The following is a 13,432-nucleotide window of genomic DNA, read 5'->3' as shown; positions in this document are numbered from 1 at the left end:
GTGGGCATGCTTAGTTGCCCCACGGCATGTGGGATCTTAGTTCCCTGACCAGGGATCGAACCCGTGTCCCTTGCATTGGAAGGTGGATTCTTAGCCACTGGACCACCAGGGAAGTCCCCCAAACATATTCTCTTGATCTAATGAACTAAGTCAGAAATTAGTACCAAAAAATTTACTCTTAAAATTTTTCTTTCTGGAAACTTTTAAAGTTACTTATTATAACTCTTTAGTCAAAGAAAAAAATAACAATGGAAATTATAAAATATTTAGAACTAAACATCCTGAAAATAGTACATATAAAAACTTGTAAAATATTGCTAAAATAGTTACTAAGTGAAACTTACAGCCCTAATCTTTTATATTGAAAAGGATAAAATTAAATGAGCCAATTAAGCATTCAGCTCAACAAGGCAGAAAAAGAAAGAATAGAACCAAAGAAAGTTTAGGGAAAGAAATAATGAAGATAACAGCAGATGATAATGAAATAGAAGACAGAAATTAAACATAATAGTATCAATAAAGCTAAGAGTTGTTTCTTAAAGAAGTCCAATGAAAATAGATAAAACTGGGCTTCCCTGGTGGCACAGTGGTTGAGAGTCCGCCTGCCGATGCAGGGGACACGGGTTTGTGCCCCGGTCCGGGAAGATCCCACATGCCGCGGAGCGGCTGGGCCCGTGAGCCATGGCCGCTGAACCTGTGCGTCCAGAGCTTGTGTTCCGCAATGGGAGACGCCACACAGTGAGAGGCCCGCATACCGGGGGAAAAAAAAAAGGTAAAACTGTCAAGATTTTGACCAAGACAGAAGAAAAACCACAAATAAACAATGTTAGAAATGGGAAAAAGGACACAATTACAGAAAATCAGAGACTTAAACAATAGACTATTGAAGAAATAGAAAATTGAAGAAAATGGACATTTTAAAGAAAGATATAACTTATTAAAATTGGCTACAGTAGGAATTAAAAAAATGTAAGTAGGGCTGCTACCTATAACCATTAAAGAAATTGAATCAATAATTTAAAATCTACCACTGATTGTGGTTTGATTTCTCATACAGCTTGACTTCTGAAAAAGAATAAACGCTGGATCACACTTGCATTAATATTTACATTCAGTGATAGTTCAGTTTTTCATTGCAAGTGAATAAATGGTATCTAAATTGAAAAAACAAATGCTAAGAACCATGCTAAAACCTAAGCATGGCAATTCATATTGAACCCCACAGGTGGTCATAGTTACCTTAGAGTTTTTAAGTATTACATCCTTTGTTGAGGGGATATCCTTAGAAAAGGAAAAATAAAAAAAGGAAATTCTTTCAAAATTTGTCCTTATAGGGATATGCAAGTAAAAAACTAAAGGAAATCAAGGTGAACAGATATCTCAAGAAAATAGAAGTTAATAAGAAAATATCAAGACATAAACCTGATTAATTTATGTTTAATTGTGCTTCTTAATAAAACCTGAAAATTTGTGAATCTTTAAATAGAATGATGCATAGAAGGAAAAACTTAATCTCCCATGAAACTTCTTTATCAAAATCTCAATTATAGTGGAAGATTCAATTTAATAGACATAAAATGAGTGATTCTTAAACTTGATTAGTGATACACTTTAATGCCATATGTGAATTAGAAATAACTAGAAAATTTATTAATAATTTTATTATGAATTAAGTTGAACCATATGAAATTGCTGATATTTTTCCATTTTAACATACAAAAAAAAATGGCAATTCTATACAATCACATGTGTTTATTAAAGGAAAAAAAATGGTGACCAGACTCTGCTGAACTATTTTTTAGTTGTTTAGTTAAAATTTATTTGTTACCAATTATCTTTTATTCTGTTTCAGTATTCCCTGCGAGACAAGCAAGAATGGGTGCAAATGGTTTATGGAAACATTGTGGGAGAAATACTTAAAATTCAGAGAATTCTATTTATTAAAATTTATTTTATTTGAAAATTTAGACAGGATCACCACTGTTCAAATCTTGCAGTGCAAGACCTGAATTCACGTAGTTTGGCATCCAAAACTAGAGAACATATAATCAAGTAATGTGAACTTATACAAATATATTACTTGGAAATCAAAGAAATGTGAATAATTAGGCCTGGTTTTAGGGAAGCAGATGAATTGAAATTGGTATTGAAGGTTACCTAAGATTTGGCAGATAGGTGAAAACCATTAGCAAAGACAGACACAGAGGAATTAATATGGCCCGTTTAAGATCAGAGATCATCTGACTAAGGCAATTTGTTGGAAAGTGTTGGCAGAAAAGAGTGACTCTGTAAGGTGGGGGCTAGGTGATATTTTTTCAATGCCTGATTGTCTATCTTTAAGATTTCTGGGAAGGTAATTACATTAAGAAAGTACTGTTTGAGGGAGATTAATCTGGTAATGGTGAGCAGGATAGCTTTAAGCAGAGAGAGGAGTCAGTGAGATTAGTTAGGAGGGTCCTGCCGTAATCTACATGAGAAAATAAAAAATCCTGGACTAGAGTGATATATGGTAGTGGAAATAAAGAGAACAAAATGAAGTCAACGTTCAAAGAGAGACCTGACAGTGTTTGGTGGCTAAAGGGGTACCAATCAACATTACAGGCTCCTCCCGTTTCTGCTACTTTCACTAGTAAGTGAGGTCCACTGTAAAGATTTTTTGTTTTTTGTGCAGCGCCGCATGCATATTTGGTCCTCAGTAAATGATTAAGTTCTCATCTTTATTAGAGGCTTAAATATTTCTATGTTTTCAGTACTTTCAGTGCTTTCTATTAATGTCTGTTTTGGAATAAAACCCAAATTAGTCTTAAAAGACCCTGGCATGATCAAGGATCAGATCTTTTGAAAAAAGATTTTAGAGATGAACAGTGAAATTATGTATGAATAAATCAGATTTACCCAGAATTGTATTTGAAACATACTAATAAAGTCAGTTATAGAAAAAGTTTAGATAAAGGTCTTAGAGCATCTCTGTAAATTAGAAGATCTATTGTCTTCCAGAGTTGAAGACAAAATATTATTCACCAAAATGAAGCTATGAGATTAAGAAAATCTCATAAATAACTAGATTGAAATGTTCAAAACAGTAACTTTATGCTGACCAATGCTTTTTATCTATTTTTGTCTCATAGAATTGGCCTAAGTAGTTATCTTTCCACTTAGGTGTACTGAAGATTGCTTTATGAGGATAGAAGGGCAGGTTTTCTTTTTTTTTTAAGACTGTTCTTTTAGAGCAGTTTTAGGTTCACAGCAAAATTAAGAGAAAGTTACAGAGATTTTCCTGTGTACCCTTGTCCCCACAAATGCATAGTCTCCCCCCATTATCAGTACCCCCACCAGAGTAACACATTTGTTACAGTCGATGAACTTACACTAACACATCATAATCACCCCAAGTACATAGTACAGTAGGACTCATTCTTAATGTTGTATATTTTGTGGGTTTGGACAAATGTGTAATGACATGTACCCACCCTTACAGTATCATACATAATATTTTCACTGCCCTAAAAACCTTTGTGCTCTGCTTATTCAACCCTCCCCCTAAGGGTGGGTTATTTTTTGGAGGGTTTTTTGTCACTTTTTAATTCAAGGAATCAGTGGTAGATATTCTTTATAGCTTAATTCCTATTTTGTTCAAATTTTTTCACCATTAAGTTAAGCAAGTAACTTTTCTCCTTCTTTACCACATTGCCTCACCCCTCTTGGTTTCTTGATTATAATGTTCTTAATAGCATTAGCATTCCAGGATTGAGAGTTTTCTTTGATGGGGTTTTGTTTGCAGTAAATTATCCCCCAAAGAGTATGATTTAATTCTCTTTAAAATATGAAGAATCATGTGCACTTGTTAAAGTTCTTTGAGTTATTTTTAGGAAGAAGTAAGAAAATTGAAGTCTCCATGATTGTTTACCTTATTTTTCTTCATTACAATCCATTATACAAAACACAAGGAGAACAGGATAGCATGCGTGGTGATTAAAAGTATAGCCTCTAGGGCTTCCCTGGTGGCGCAGTGGTTGAGAGTCCGCCTGCCGATGCAGGGGACACAGGTTCGTGCCCCGGTCCGGGAAGATCCCACATGCCGCGGAGCGGCTGGGCCCGTGAGCCATGGCCGCTGAGCCTGCGCGTCCGGAGCCTGTGCTCCACAACGGGAGAGGCCACAACAGTGAGAGGCCCGCGTACCGCAAAAAAAAAAAAAAAAAAAAGTATAGCCTCTAGATTCAGATTGCATGGGTTCTAATTCTGATTCTGCCCTTTACCAGCCCTGCAAACATGGGCAGAGTAATAGAACATCTTGCTTCCTCATCTGTAAAATGGGGGCGATAATTCCAATTCCAGAGAATTGTGAGGATTGAAGAGAAAATTAATATAAAACACTTAGCATGTAATAAGGAATAAAAATGTTAGTTTGGTGTTGCAGTTATCCTTGTTATACTTTTATTATTACTACTAAGATCCCTGGTTGTTATCACTAAGAACCATAGATACGCTTTGTATTTGAAAATTAAGATAACCGTATAAATATCCATAAACTGTGTCTTTCCAGTTGACAGTGAAAAGTGTTCTCTATCATCTCATCCAGTATAATCATGTGAAACCCTAAGTTGAAGAAATGGAATACTTGCTTGACCAGAGAGAAATCTGTTCTCCTACTATATTAACAAGAAGAATTTTTAAAAAATAATAATAGGGAATAAATTTGTTGAAGTAAAGAAAAGGTGGGGGAGACTAGCTGCCTTTACTTTCTGAGAATTCACCACATTTCTGTACTTAGCACCAATTCGTATGTATTGAAAAGTGTCTAGGGCATGCAAACTTGAAAGGACTGCTTGTTTGAGTGAAGTACTGCAGTCTAAGTGATACAAATTGGATGAATTAAAGTGGCTCTGGGGATTTGTACTCCAGAGGAGCTGAATGGTAGTGACTGTCAGTGCCTCAGCTTTACAGCAGTAAAAGTGAGATACAGCAGAAAATGTCCTACTGAAAATCAGGTGGTGAAGTCTATAAAACACCCAGGTGCTATGTTGTTAGCAACTATATAAATGCAGGATGTAATTTTCCTCTTTGCTCTTGTCACTTTTCCTTTATAAAATTCTTCTCTACCTTCATCTTTAAGCTCTCATTGCCTTTAAGGGATCCTCCAACAAAAAGTATGAAACGTCATGAAGCCTTTTTTTTTCTTTCATGTTTGCCATTTGTTATTAAAGGCCCTCTTGATAAAGAGGTACAAACCCATTTCCTAATACTATTCCTTCCTTCCTATTCTGTTCCTTAAGTGTCTTCTGTGCCTCCTGTGGAAGAAGCATTCTCCTAATTTAGAATTCACAGCATGGAGAAATAAGTTATTTGCTTATTAACTCATTCATTAATAACTTGAGCCATGGACTTATCACATCCTATTTTGTCATCATTTTTGCAATATAAGGGAAAATAGATGATAGCGAAGTGGATTCATTCACAGCAACACTATACACATTGAAATTCCAGTGACTTGAATGGGTGACCAAACATTCTGGTGTGTATTTAATTTTTTATCATGCTTTGTTGAAATGTTTTTGATTTTTGAAACGGTTTTTGAAGTGAACTAAAGAATTTCCTTTTGATAACAATAGAGAACTTGTTTCCTAAATATAATGTCAAAAATATTAATGGGGCCTGTGAATAATTATAATTGACAGAGCATTCGCATTCATTGATGTTTTATAATTCTATACACAAAATTACTAGGAATTGGCTTGGATTGCTGTTAATGTGAAGTATTTAGACATACTGTATATGCCATCTGACTGCATCTGTGAACATGTAATGTTTTTCTGGTCTGTCATAACTAGAGAATTTTGCTGTAAGGAGGATATTTTGGTTCCTTACATCATTGTCTACCAAATCGAAACTTTATAAATATCTTTCTTCGGTTTGTTTATCATTTGTTTTGAATTTTCTGAAATTACTTTCGCATTGGTAAGGTTATTCTCTTCTTTAGATTTTGCCTCCACCTTCATCTAAGAGAGTAATAAATTGCTACTACCTCAGGGGCTACCACAAGAACTAAGTAAGAGATACTAGACCCAGTGGTTAGCACATAACAAGCATTTAACATTAACTCAAATTATCATAAAAATAGAAAAATATTTCTGCCTTAGACAAATTATTCACAAAAGAGGTACTTAAATAATTTTGAAGTACATCTTTTTCTCCTAAAAAAACGTATTTTTGAATCATCTCCTCTACTTCAAAAAAAAACCATTGTAACTTACTCTAAGTAATAGACATTATCAGAATTCATGACAGTTTTAGCTATGTTGTTTATGTTAAGTATATGCATGTATGACATGACAGTATATGAAATTTGGTTAAATGTGACTGAACAAAAAATAAATATAGTTGATATTTATAGATATTTTATCATAATGACATTACATAATAGATACTTTTCTCATTTATTTGTAGAGGCTTTTAGAACCTAACCCTCAGTTAATATAAGCATTTTCCTTACTCTCTTTCCAAGCATAATAATATTCTAGAATCATTTCAATCACGTTCATTATTCAAAATCCTAAAAAAAAAAAAAAAAAATTAAGAAAGTGCCAGTAAGTGTCTCTCCATAGTATTTCTTTGTGACTTGTACCTTTGGATGAAGTGCATTTCACCAGGTGGTTTTTCTTTCAGAGTAAAAAGCCAAGTCCTTATGTGTAGGCCTACAAAGCCTACATGATCTGAGCACGCCTGCCCTAATTCCTCTTAGACCTTCTGCTATTATTTGTCCCCACTTACCGACAGCAGCCCCACTGGCCTCCCAGCTGCACTTTACCCTAGAAGCTCTGTATTGTTCTCCCTCTGTCTGCAGCCTCCCTCCCTGATAAATCTACAAGCCTGACCTCTTCACTTCCTTAAGTATTGGCTCTCACTCACCTTCTCAATGCATCTATCTACCTATTCACTATAGTTACTGTAGTGAAATTATTGTTCCTACTCATCTCCCTTTCTCTGTCCTCTTCTTTTTCCCTCCCTGAAACACCATTTGTTACATTGACTTCATTATAAATAAACTAAAGGCCATGAACACACTATTAGGTCTGAAAGGCAGAATTGAGTTCTGTTTGTCAGATAGGCACATCTTCCACCAAAAGTGCCTTTGCCCTTATAATTATCTAGTTGTCAATTACTTTGCCACACTTTTAAAACAAAGCACACTGACATAGAAGAAAATGTGTATTTTGAGGAAATGACATTGTAATAATGTATTTTGGATTTAGAGAGCCCCATTCTTCCAAAAAGCTAATTTTGGGTCAAAGCATATAAACTGATTCATCTTGTCTTCATCTCTGGTTGGTCTGAATAACCCAGTTTATTAATGCAGACCAGAGCAGGAAAGGTTGAAATGGCTTACACGTAATCACACAGATAGTTGGTAGAGCTGCTAAGAAAAGCACCCAGATGTTCTCTTTGTTCAATACATCATCCTATGTGGAGCTGTATTGGAGGTTATCTCTCATTATTATAAGTTGTCACCTCATCTCAGTTCATACCCAATGGCAAAGGAAATGAAGAGATAAATTTAAAACTTAACTGGACTTTTTATAACTTTTTTTGCCTTTCAATCTGAAGATGAAAAATATTATTTTTAGAGGGTGAGAAAGTGAACAAATTAGTTTTAGACCTTTATCTACCGAAACAATATCATATGCCTCTTGTCTTAGAGAGAGAGCATATTTTAAAATGACTATAATTTAATACTGTGACTATGAAAAGAATATTAATTTTTACAGCAAGTGAAAATAATGCAGTAGTATGTAGAATGGGCCGGGTAGGATAGAAAGCTGTCTAATTTTGGTCTACTGGGACTGGTATAGATTTTCCATCCAAATCAGCAGAAATGTAGCTTTAAGAGCATAGTAGCAGCTTTCCTTTTTGCTTGAAGCTTTAAAGTCAAAGGTAGCTGGACGAGTTTAACATGCAGGCCAGCCTGTGACTAATCCAGCAAGTTGTTAATTCTGCTCTTCCTGATGCTGCTCCCCTGTTTCTAAGTGGTCATTAGTTCTTTGGGTATATGTTCTTCTCTCAGCTTTCAAATAGTTATGAATCTTCTGAAAACTAAGCAACCCTAACATTCAAAGACATCAGCAGATAAGTTGCACTGATGTGAGGGCTGGGAAAGTCAAGAAGTGTAGACTTCCTCCTCTTATGATTAGTTGATTTAGCTTATTTTGTTTCCTTGCTTTTCCCTCTTTAATGGCAGTTGTTCAAACTTCAAAAATAATTTAATTTCTTCTTTTTGAACCCAGTGAACATTCTTTTTTTTTTTTTTTTTTTTTTTGCGGTACACGGGCCTCTCACTATTGTGACCTCTCCCGTTGCGGAGCACAGGCTCCAGACGTGCAGGCTCAGTGGCCATGGCTCACGGGCCTAGCCGCTCCGCGGCATGTGGGATCTTCCCGAACTGGAGCACGAACCCGTGTCCCCTGCATCAGCAGGCGGACTCTCAACCACTGCGCCACCAGGAAAGCCCCCAGTGACACTCTTTAAGCTACATCAGAGTTGTGATTTTTTTTTTCATGATACAGAAAGAGAATCTAAAGATAAGTATAACAAAGAACATATTGTTAGGGTTTGAAATGTGGTTGCTCATTATAGCCAAAATAATTTCAAATAGCTAAAAGCACTGAAATATATTTACGTAATGAGTTCATATGCCTGAAAACTAAAATTAGATGTTTGGAAGACAGTAAGGAGATAAGTTTCTTTTCCTTCCTTAGCCAGAACATTGCAAATTAAGGAAAACTGTTTACTAGATCATTTTATCCTTGCTAATGGAACTTATTTTTCTCCCAATATGGTTTCTCCATCAATTATTCAGAGATTAAAATATATTATATTATAATATTCAATCTCATGTATCTTCTAATGATCAGTAATTATCAGACAAAAGATGAGATCTCCTTCTACCTTCAACAGCCCCTATCCCCACCTGCCTGCCCCCCATATAGAATTGCCTGACTTAGATAATCACCCTTTAAAGTCATCTTCCTGGAGTCTGAAGGTCTTGTTGTTCAGTGTGCTCTGACAAACTGATTTGTTTAAATTCAGTGCTTTGTGCCATTCCTATGAATTTTAATTATAGTACCATTTTTTAGAAATGTGCAGTAGAATTCATGTGTGCCTAATTCTGAAAATGGCTTTGTACATTAAGGCTCATTTAACCACAGATGGTTAGAGAGAAGTTGAGAGGCAGTTATTGGTCATAATTTTAAAACACAGTAATAGCATGGAACTTCCTTGTACTGCGTGCATTTAAGATGCTGTGTTGTCAACCTCTCGGTCATTAGGCATGTTGCGATTTGGCTTATGTCTTACTGGTCAGGATGTCACAGTGAAGAAATGTTTAGTCACGGAAGAAAATCAGTGTCCAGCACGCAAAGATAGTAATAGGGTAAGCACTCCCAACTGGATTTTCATAGGAGGGATTGATTTGTGTGTATTACTGGGTCTGTGTAAAATGGTGTCCTTTTGGCACTAGATGAATATAAATTTCAGGAAATGTTTTTTCTTCTGCAGATTAGTGTAATACTGTGAAATTTGCTGTAACTGAGGGGAGGCAGTGGTTGGGCGTCTGCTAATAGCCTGAAAGTAACTAATGAGGATGTGCAGTCGGAACAATTGATTGAATAGCTGCAGTCCTGTGTGTTGCTTTCTCGCTTGCTCTCTCTGCAAGCTGTAGAGAGGGAGGGGGAAGAGCAAGACACAGGGAGGGAGCGAGAAAAAACGCTTTCTCTTAAGTGGAAGTAGCACGGATCCCAGGGGCCAGGAGGCCAGAAATGGAAGTTTAAACTGCATCTATCTTTTAAAGGGAGAACAGCAGGAATCAAAATGTCAGTCTCCGGAGTCACGATTTACTCCTTATTTTTTAAGATCTGGAAGATAACACAGAATACTCTTTTTAGGATGTGTTTTTTTTTTCCCTTGTCCATGTTGAGATTATCTAATGTTATCTGAGAAGCTGGATTCCTATGTCTGTCAGTTGAAGTGGAGATGGGAAGCAGTTGTGATAAAGGTATAATATGTATATATCTATCATCTGTGTGTGCGTGTTTATGTGCATATATATATGCATATATATGTATATCACTCTATAAAAATTTTTAATGTAACCTTAATATAGTGTATAGTAATTAAATTGGAGAATACCACATCATCTGCAAAATCTGAAGCTTGTTAGGTCAGTTTGAACAGATTTAGGATTCCAGAGTAAGATCTTAGTGAGGTCATATTGCCAGAACAAGGAGAAGCTGATCTATTTTTATATCAGCATAGGCATATATGTTATTTTATCCTAGCAGCAGCTTTTAGTCTTCTCATGGACCTTTGGCTGCAGGCTAGTGAATCATCTTATCTGCACAGAACTGAACTTTGACCTTTGTGCAGACACCATCAAATCATGTTCACTAGGCAAAATTTGTTCACAAGAATATGAAAAAATTTCACTGGATTATATTAACTCCTATATTGCTGACATAGAGAAGTAGATTCATATACTGAGATGCAAATATTAAGTGAACTTAGAGATATTAAACATAGCTCAGAGGAAATTACTTTTTATATGTGCATAAAGATATAAGCTGTCACAGTAAAGCAGATTCTTAACAGTGACCAAGTCTCCCTAGTGTCTCAATAATATCTCTTTAGAGATAAAGAAACAAATTATGTAGAGATAGAATGTAATGTATCTTTAAAGCAGACTGATTTTTTGTGAGAAAAAAATCAATAATTTTTCAGGTTAGCGAAAGATCCTAAATTTGGGTTTTTTATGATGTTCTTTTTTTCTTTTCCAGAGGTGCCAGCAGAAAGGTCCCCCCGCAGACGGAGTATCTCAGGGACCAGTACATCAGAGAAACCCAACTCTATGGATACTGCAAATACCTCACCCTTCAAAGTACCAGTAAGTGTTTCTTTTCTCTAAAAGATTACTTTACTTTTCTCCTTTCTTTTTAGAGTTAGAGACAGTTGCTAAGAAATCAAAACATTTTGTTCTTCAAGAATTTCTTTATCAAGTTACTAACTAAAACCTATCACAATTTTATGAAGATGCTGGTAGGAATTTTTTTTTTTTAAAGGACGGCGTATAGTGTTTTTAGTGATGGAGCCTAAGTAGAGAATGGTGAGACTCATAAAGTTGCAGAGCAGAAAATCAGAAAATTAGATTAGAAAATTAGACAGTTGTGAGTTCTAATCCTGAAACCTGGCCTATGCTTTGCTTAAGCCATCTTTTAGATGACTATATAAGTGCTTAAGAAATACCCTGGAAGAAATATTCCAGTTAAAAATACTCCTTAAACTGACTAGGCAGTACTGAGAATCAATATTAAATATGAAGGAACGCTGAGATGGAAAGTCTGTAAGTGATCAGGTCAGGTGACTACCAGTTGCAATTTGGACCTCTTTGATATAACTTGGAGTAGCCTAGATTTTAATTCATCCATTTTCTTTGTTTATTGAATAAGAAATATACTTACTTTCTATTCATATCATTTTATTAAAATTAATTACTTTTAAACTTGAAAAGAATTACATCCGTGAAGTTAGTCATTATTATAGGTACACTGGAAATCAGTATAAAGTAGAAATAGCCTTTTCTATTGGGAAAAAAATGATTTTTTTTCTTTTAATTCAGCCAAGTTAATACGTTGTGTTCTTTATTCCAATACAAGTTTTTAAAGTTAGGATGACCTTTTAAGTAGAACTGGTATTTTGAGATATAAAGCTGGCATTCACTTGTAAATTAACCAAAGTGAATGTTTTATTTTACATTAATCCTGAGAAGCAAGATTTCCCCTTGTTATATCTAGGTGCCTTGTAGAGTTTGTGAATATCTATTATTGTGACACCTTTCAAATTTTTACAAATCTTCTCATTTTTAAAGACCACAAGCAAGTGTTGGATTAATATTCTAACCAAATCGTGACAGGAGTTTTAAAATACTGGATTTCATGCCTTTTACTAAATTTCTTTATTCTAATAGACATAACTATCTATTTAAAATTTGTTTTCATGAATGAAAAAAGCATCTTTTCTCTCCCTTCCCCTTCTTATTTTCCTGATGAAACCAATCAAATATAGTGAAACTAACTATCTATATAAAGAGTTTGGTGAAAAGGTTTGAGTTAAAATTTGAATTTTTACTACTGTCATGCTAGAATAGAATGGTGAATACTTAATTTTTTTTTTTTTTTCAACATCAGTAGCTGAAGAAGAATATTCCTCTGCAATGTGGTAACTTTGAAATACTTCCTATATTGAATCTGAAGTTCATGACTGGCCTTTTAAAATTTGAATTAATTAGAAATAACAATTTTCATTTATATTTAAACAATAAATTGACAGCTAATTTAAGGTTTACCTTAATAATAAGGCTAATTATTTTTGAGTAAAAGTAATAAACCAATGGTGCATATACATGAAGACTAGCACTACTCACAGACCACTTACTCAGGGATCGAACCCAGGTCCCGGCAGTGAGAACGCTGAGTCCTAAGCACTGGACCACCAGGGAATTCCCTCATTTGTTATTCTTTTTACAATCTCGGCCACGTCATGGATTTAGAAATACTGAGGGAAAGAAGGGTCCCCTGATTAGCAAATTGCAGTCACAAAGCCCATGCACTTAGCTCTCTAGTAGAATTTAGCCATTCATAAGCCTTCATCTAGACAATTGTTTGGAAAAATAACCATGCAAACACACTGACTGCAATTTTTTTTTAATGGCAAAAAAAAAAAAAATGTCAGTGAGTAGAGGGAGGAGGCAGAGAAAATGAAAAACAAGGAGTCATAAAAACAATCTGAATTCATTTAGGATAAAGGCAGATAGCCTTATACTTATTGATAGTCCTTAAGGGTACCATCGTATTACAGGATGGATGGTACATAGTGTAGTAATTGACATTGATAATAATAGTCCTGAATCATCAAGGAAAAGTGAGATTATATTGTTTGTACCAGGCTGTTTTTTAAAACTGGAAACTGTGTAATATTGTGTGATATATATCCATTGAGAATATTTAAAATCTTAAAGATATGTGAAGCTTTATAAAAATTGCTATTCCGAAAAATCTAGTTTGTGAAGTTCCTCACTCCTTGATAATGCTAGATAAATAATTTATATTCTTTTAAGAGAAACCAAAATATGCTGGCTAAATGAGGCACTGCAGTACTTGGATGTCTGTGGAAGTACATTGTATTTTTTAAATCTCCATATGATACCAATAGCTAATGTGACTTACATCACTTAAATGTATTGCCAGAAGAAGTATGTCTAGTTTCAGATCAACACAAAATATTTTTGTAATAAATATCACAAAAGACTTTCTGAATATGGGAAAGCAGTACAAAAAGGAACCTAACTGAGATACTTAACTTTTAGTTACTTATATAGTACCTCAAAGAT

The 13,432-nt window shown here is 34.9% G+C and overlaps 1 protein-coding gene across 6 annotated transcripts in view; it reads left to right on the top strand.

The window, feature by feature from the left end:
• The window catches only part of RASAL2 (RAS protein activator like 2), a 387,706-nt gene that overhangs the window by 285,005 nt on the left and 89,269 nt on the right, over positions 1 to 13,432 (top strand). For 5 of the 6 annotated variants that reach the window (XM_079903334.1, XM_079903335.1, XM_079903333.1 and 2 more), the window contains one exon: positions 10,824 to 10,930. In XM_079903334.1, coding sequence (XP_079759460.1) covers positions 10,824 to 10,930 — 107 coding nt within the window. Of the gene's footprint in view, positions 1 to 9,968; positions 10,046 to 10,823; positions 10,931 to 13,432 lie in introns of all 6 variants that reach the window. The other variant, XM_079903336.1, reaches the window with a different exon arrangement.

Source organism: Stenella coeruleoalba (genome assembly GCF_951394435.1).
Source record: "Stenella coeruleoalba genome assembly, chromosome: 1".
In the NCBI taxonomy this organism is placed as follows: Eukaryota; Metazoa; Chordata; class Mammalia; order Artiodactyla; family Delphinidae; genus Stenella; species Stenella coeruleoalba.
This window is presented reverse-complemented; position numbering and strand designations above follow the sequence as displayed.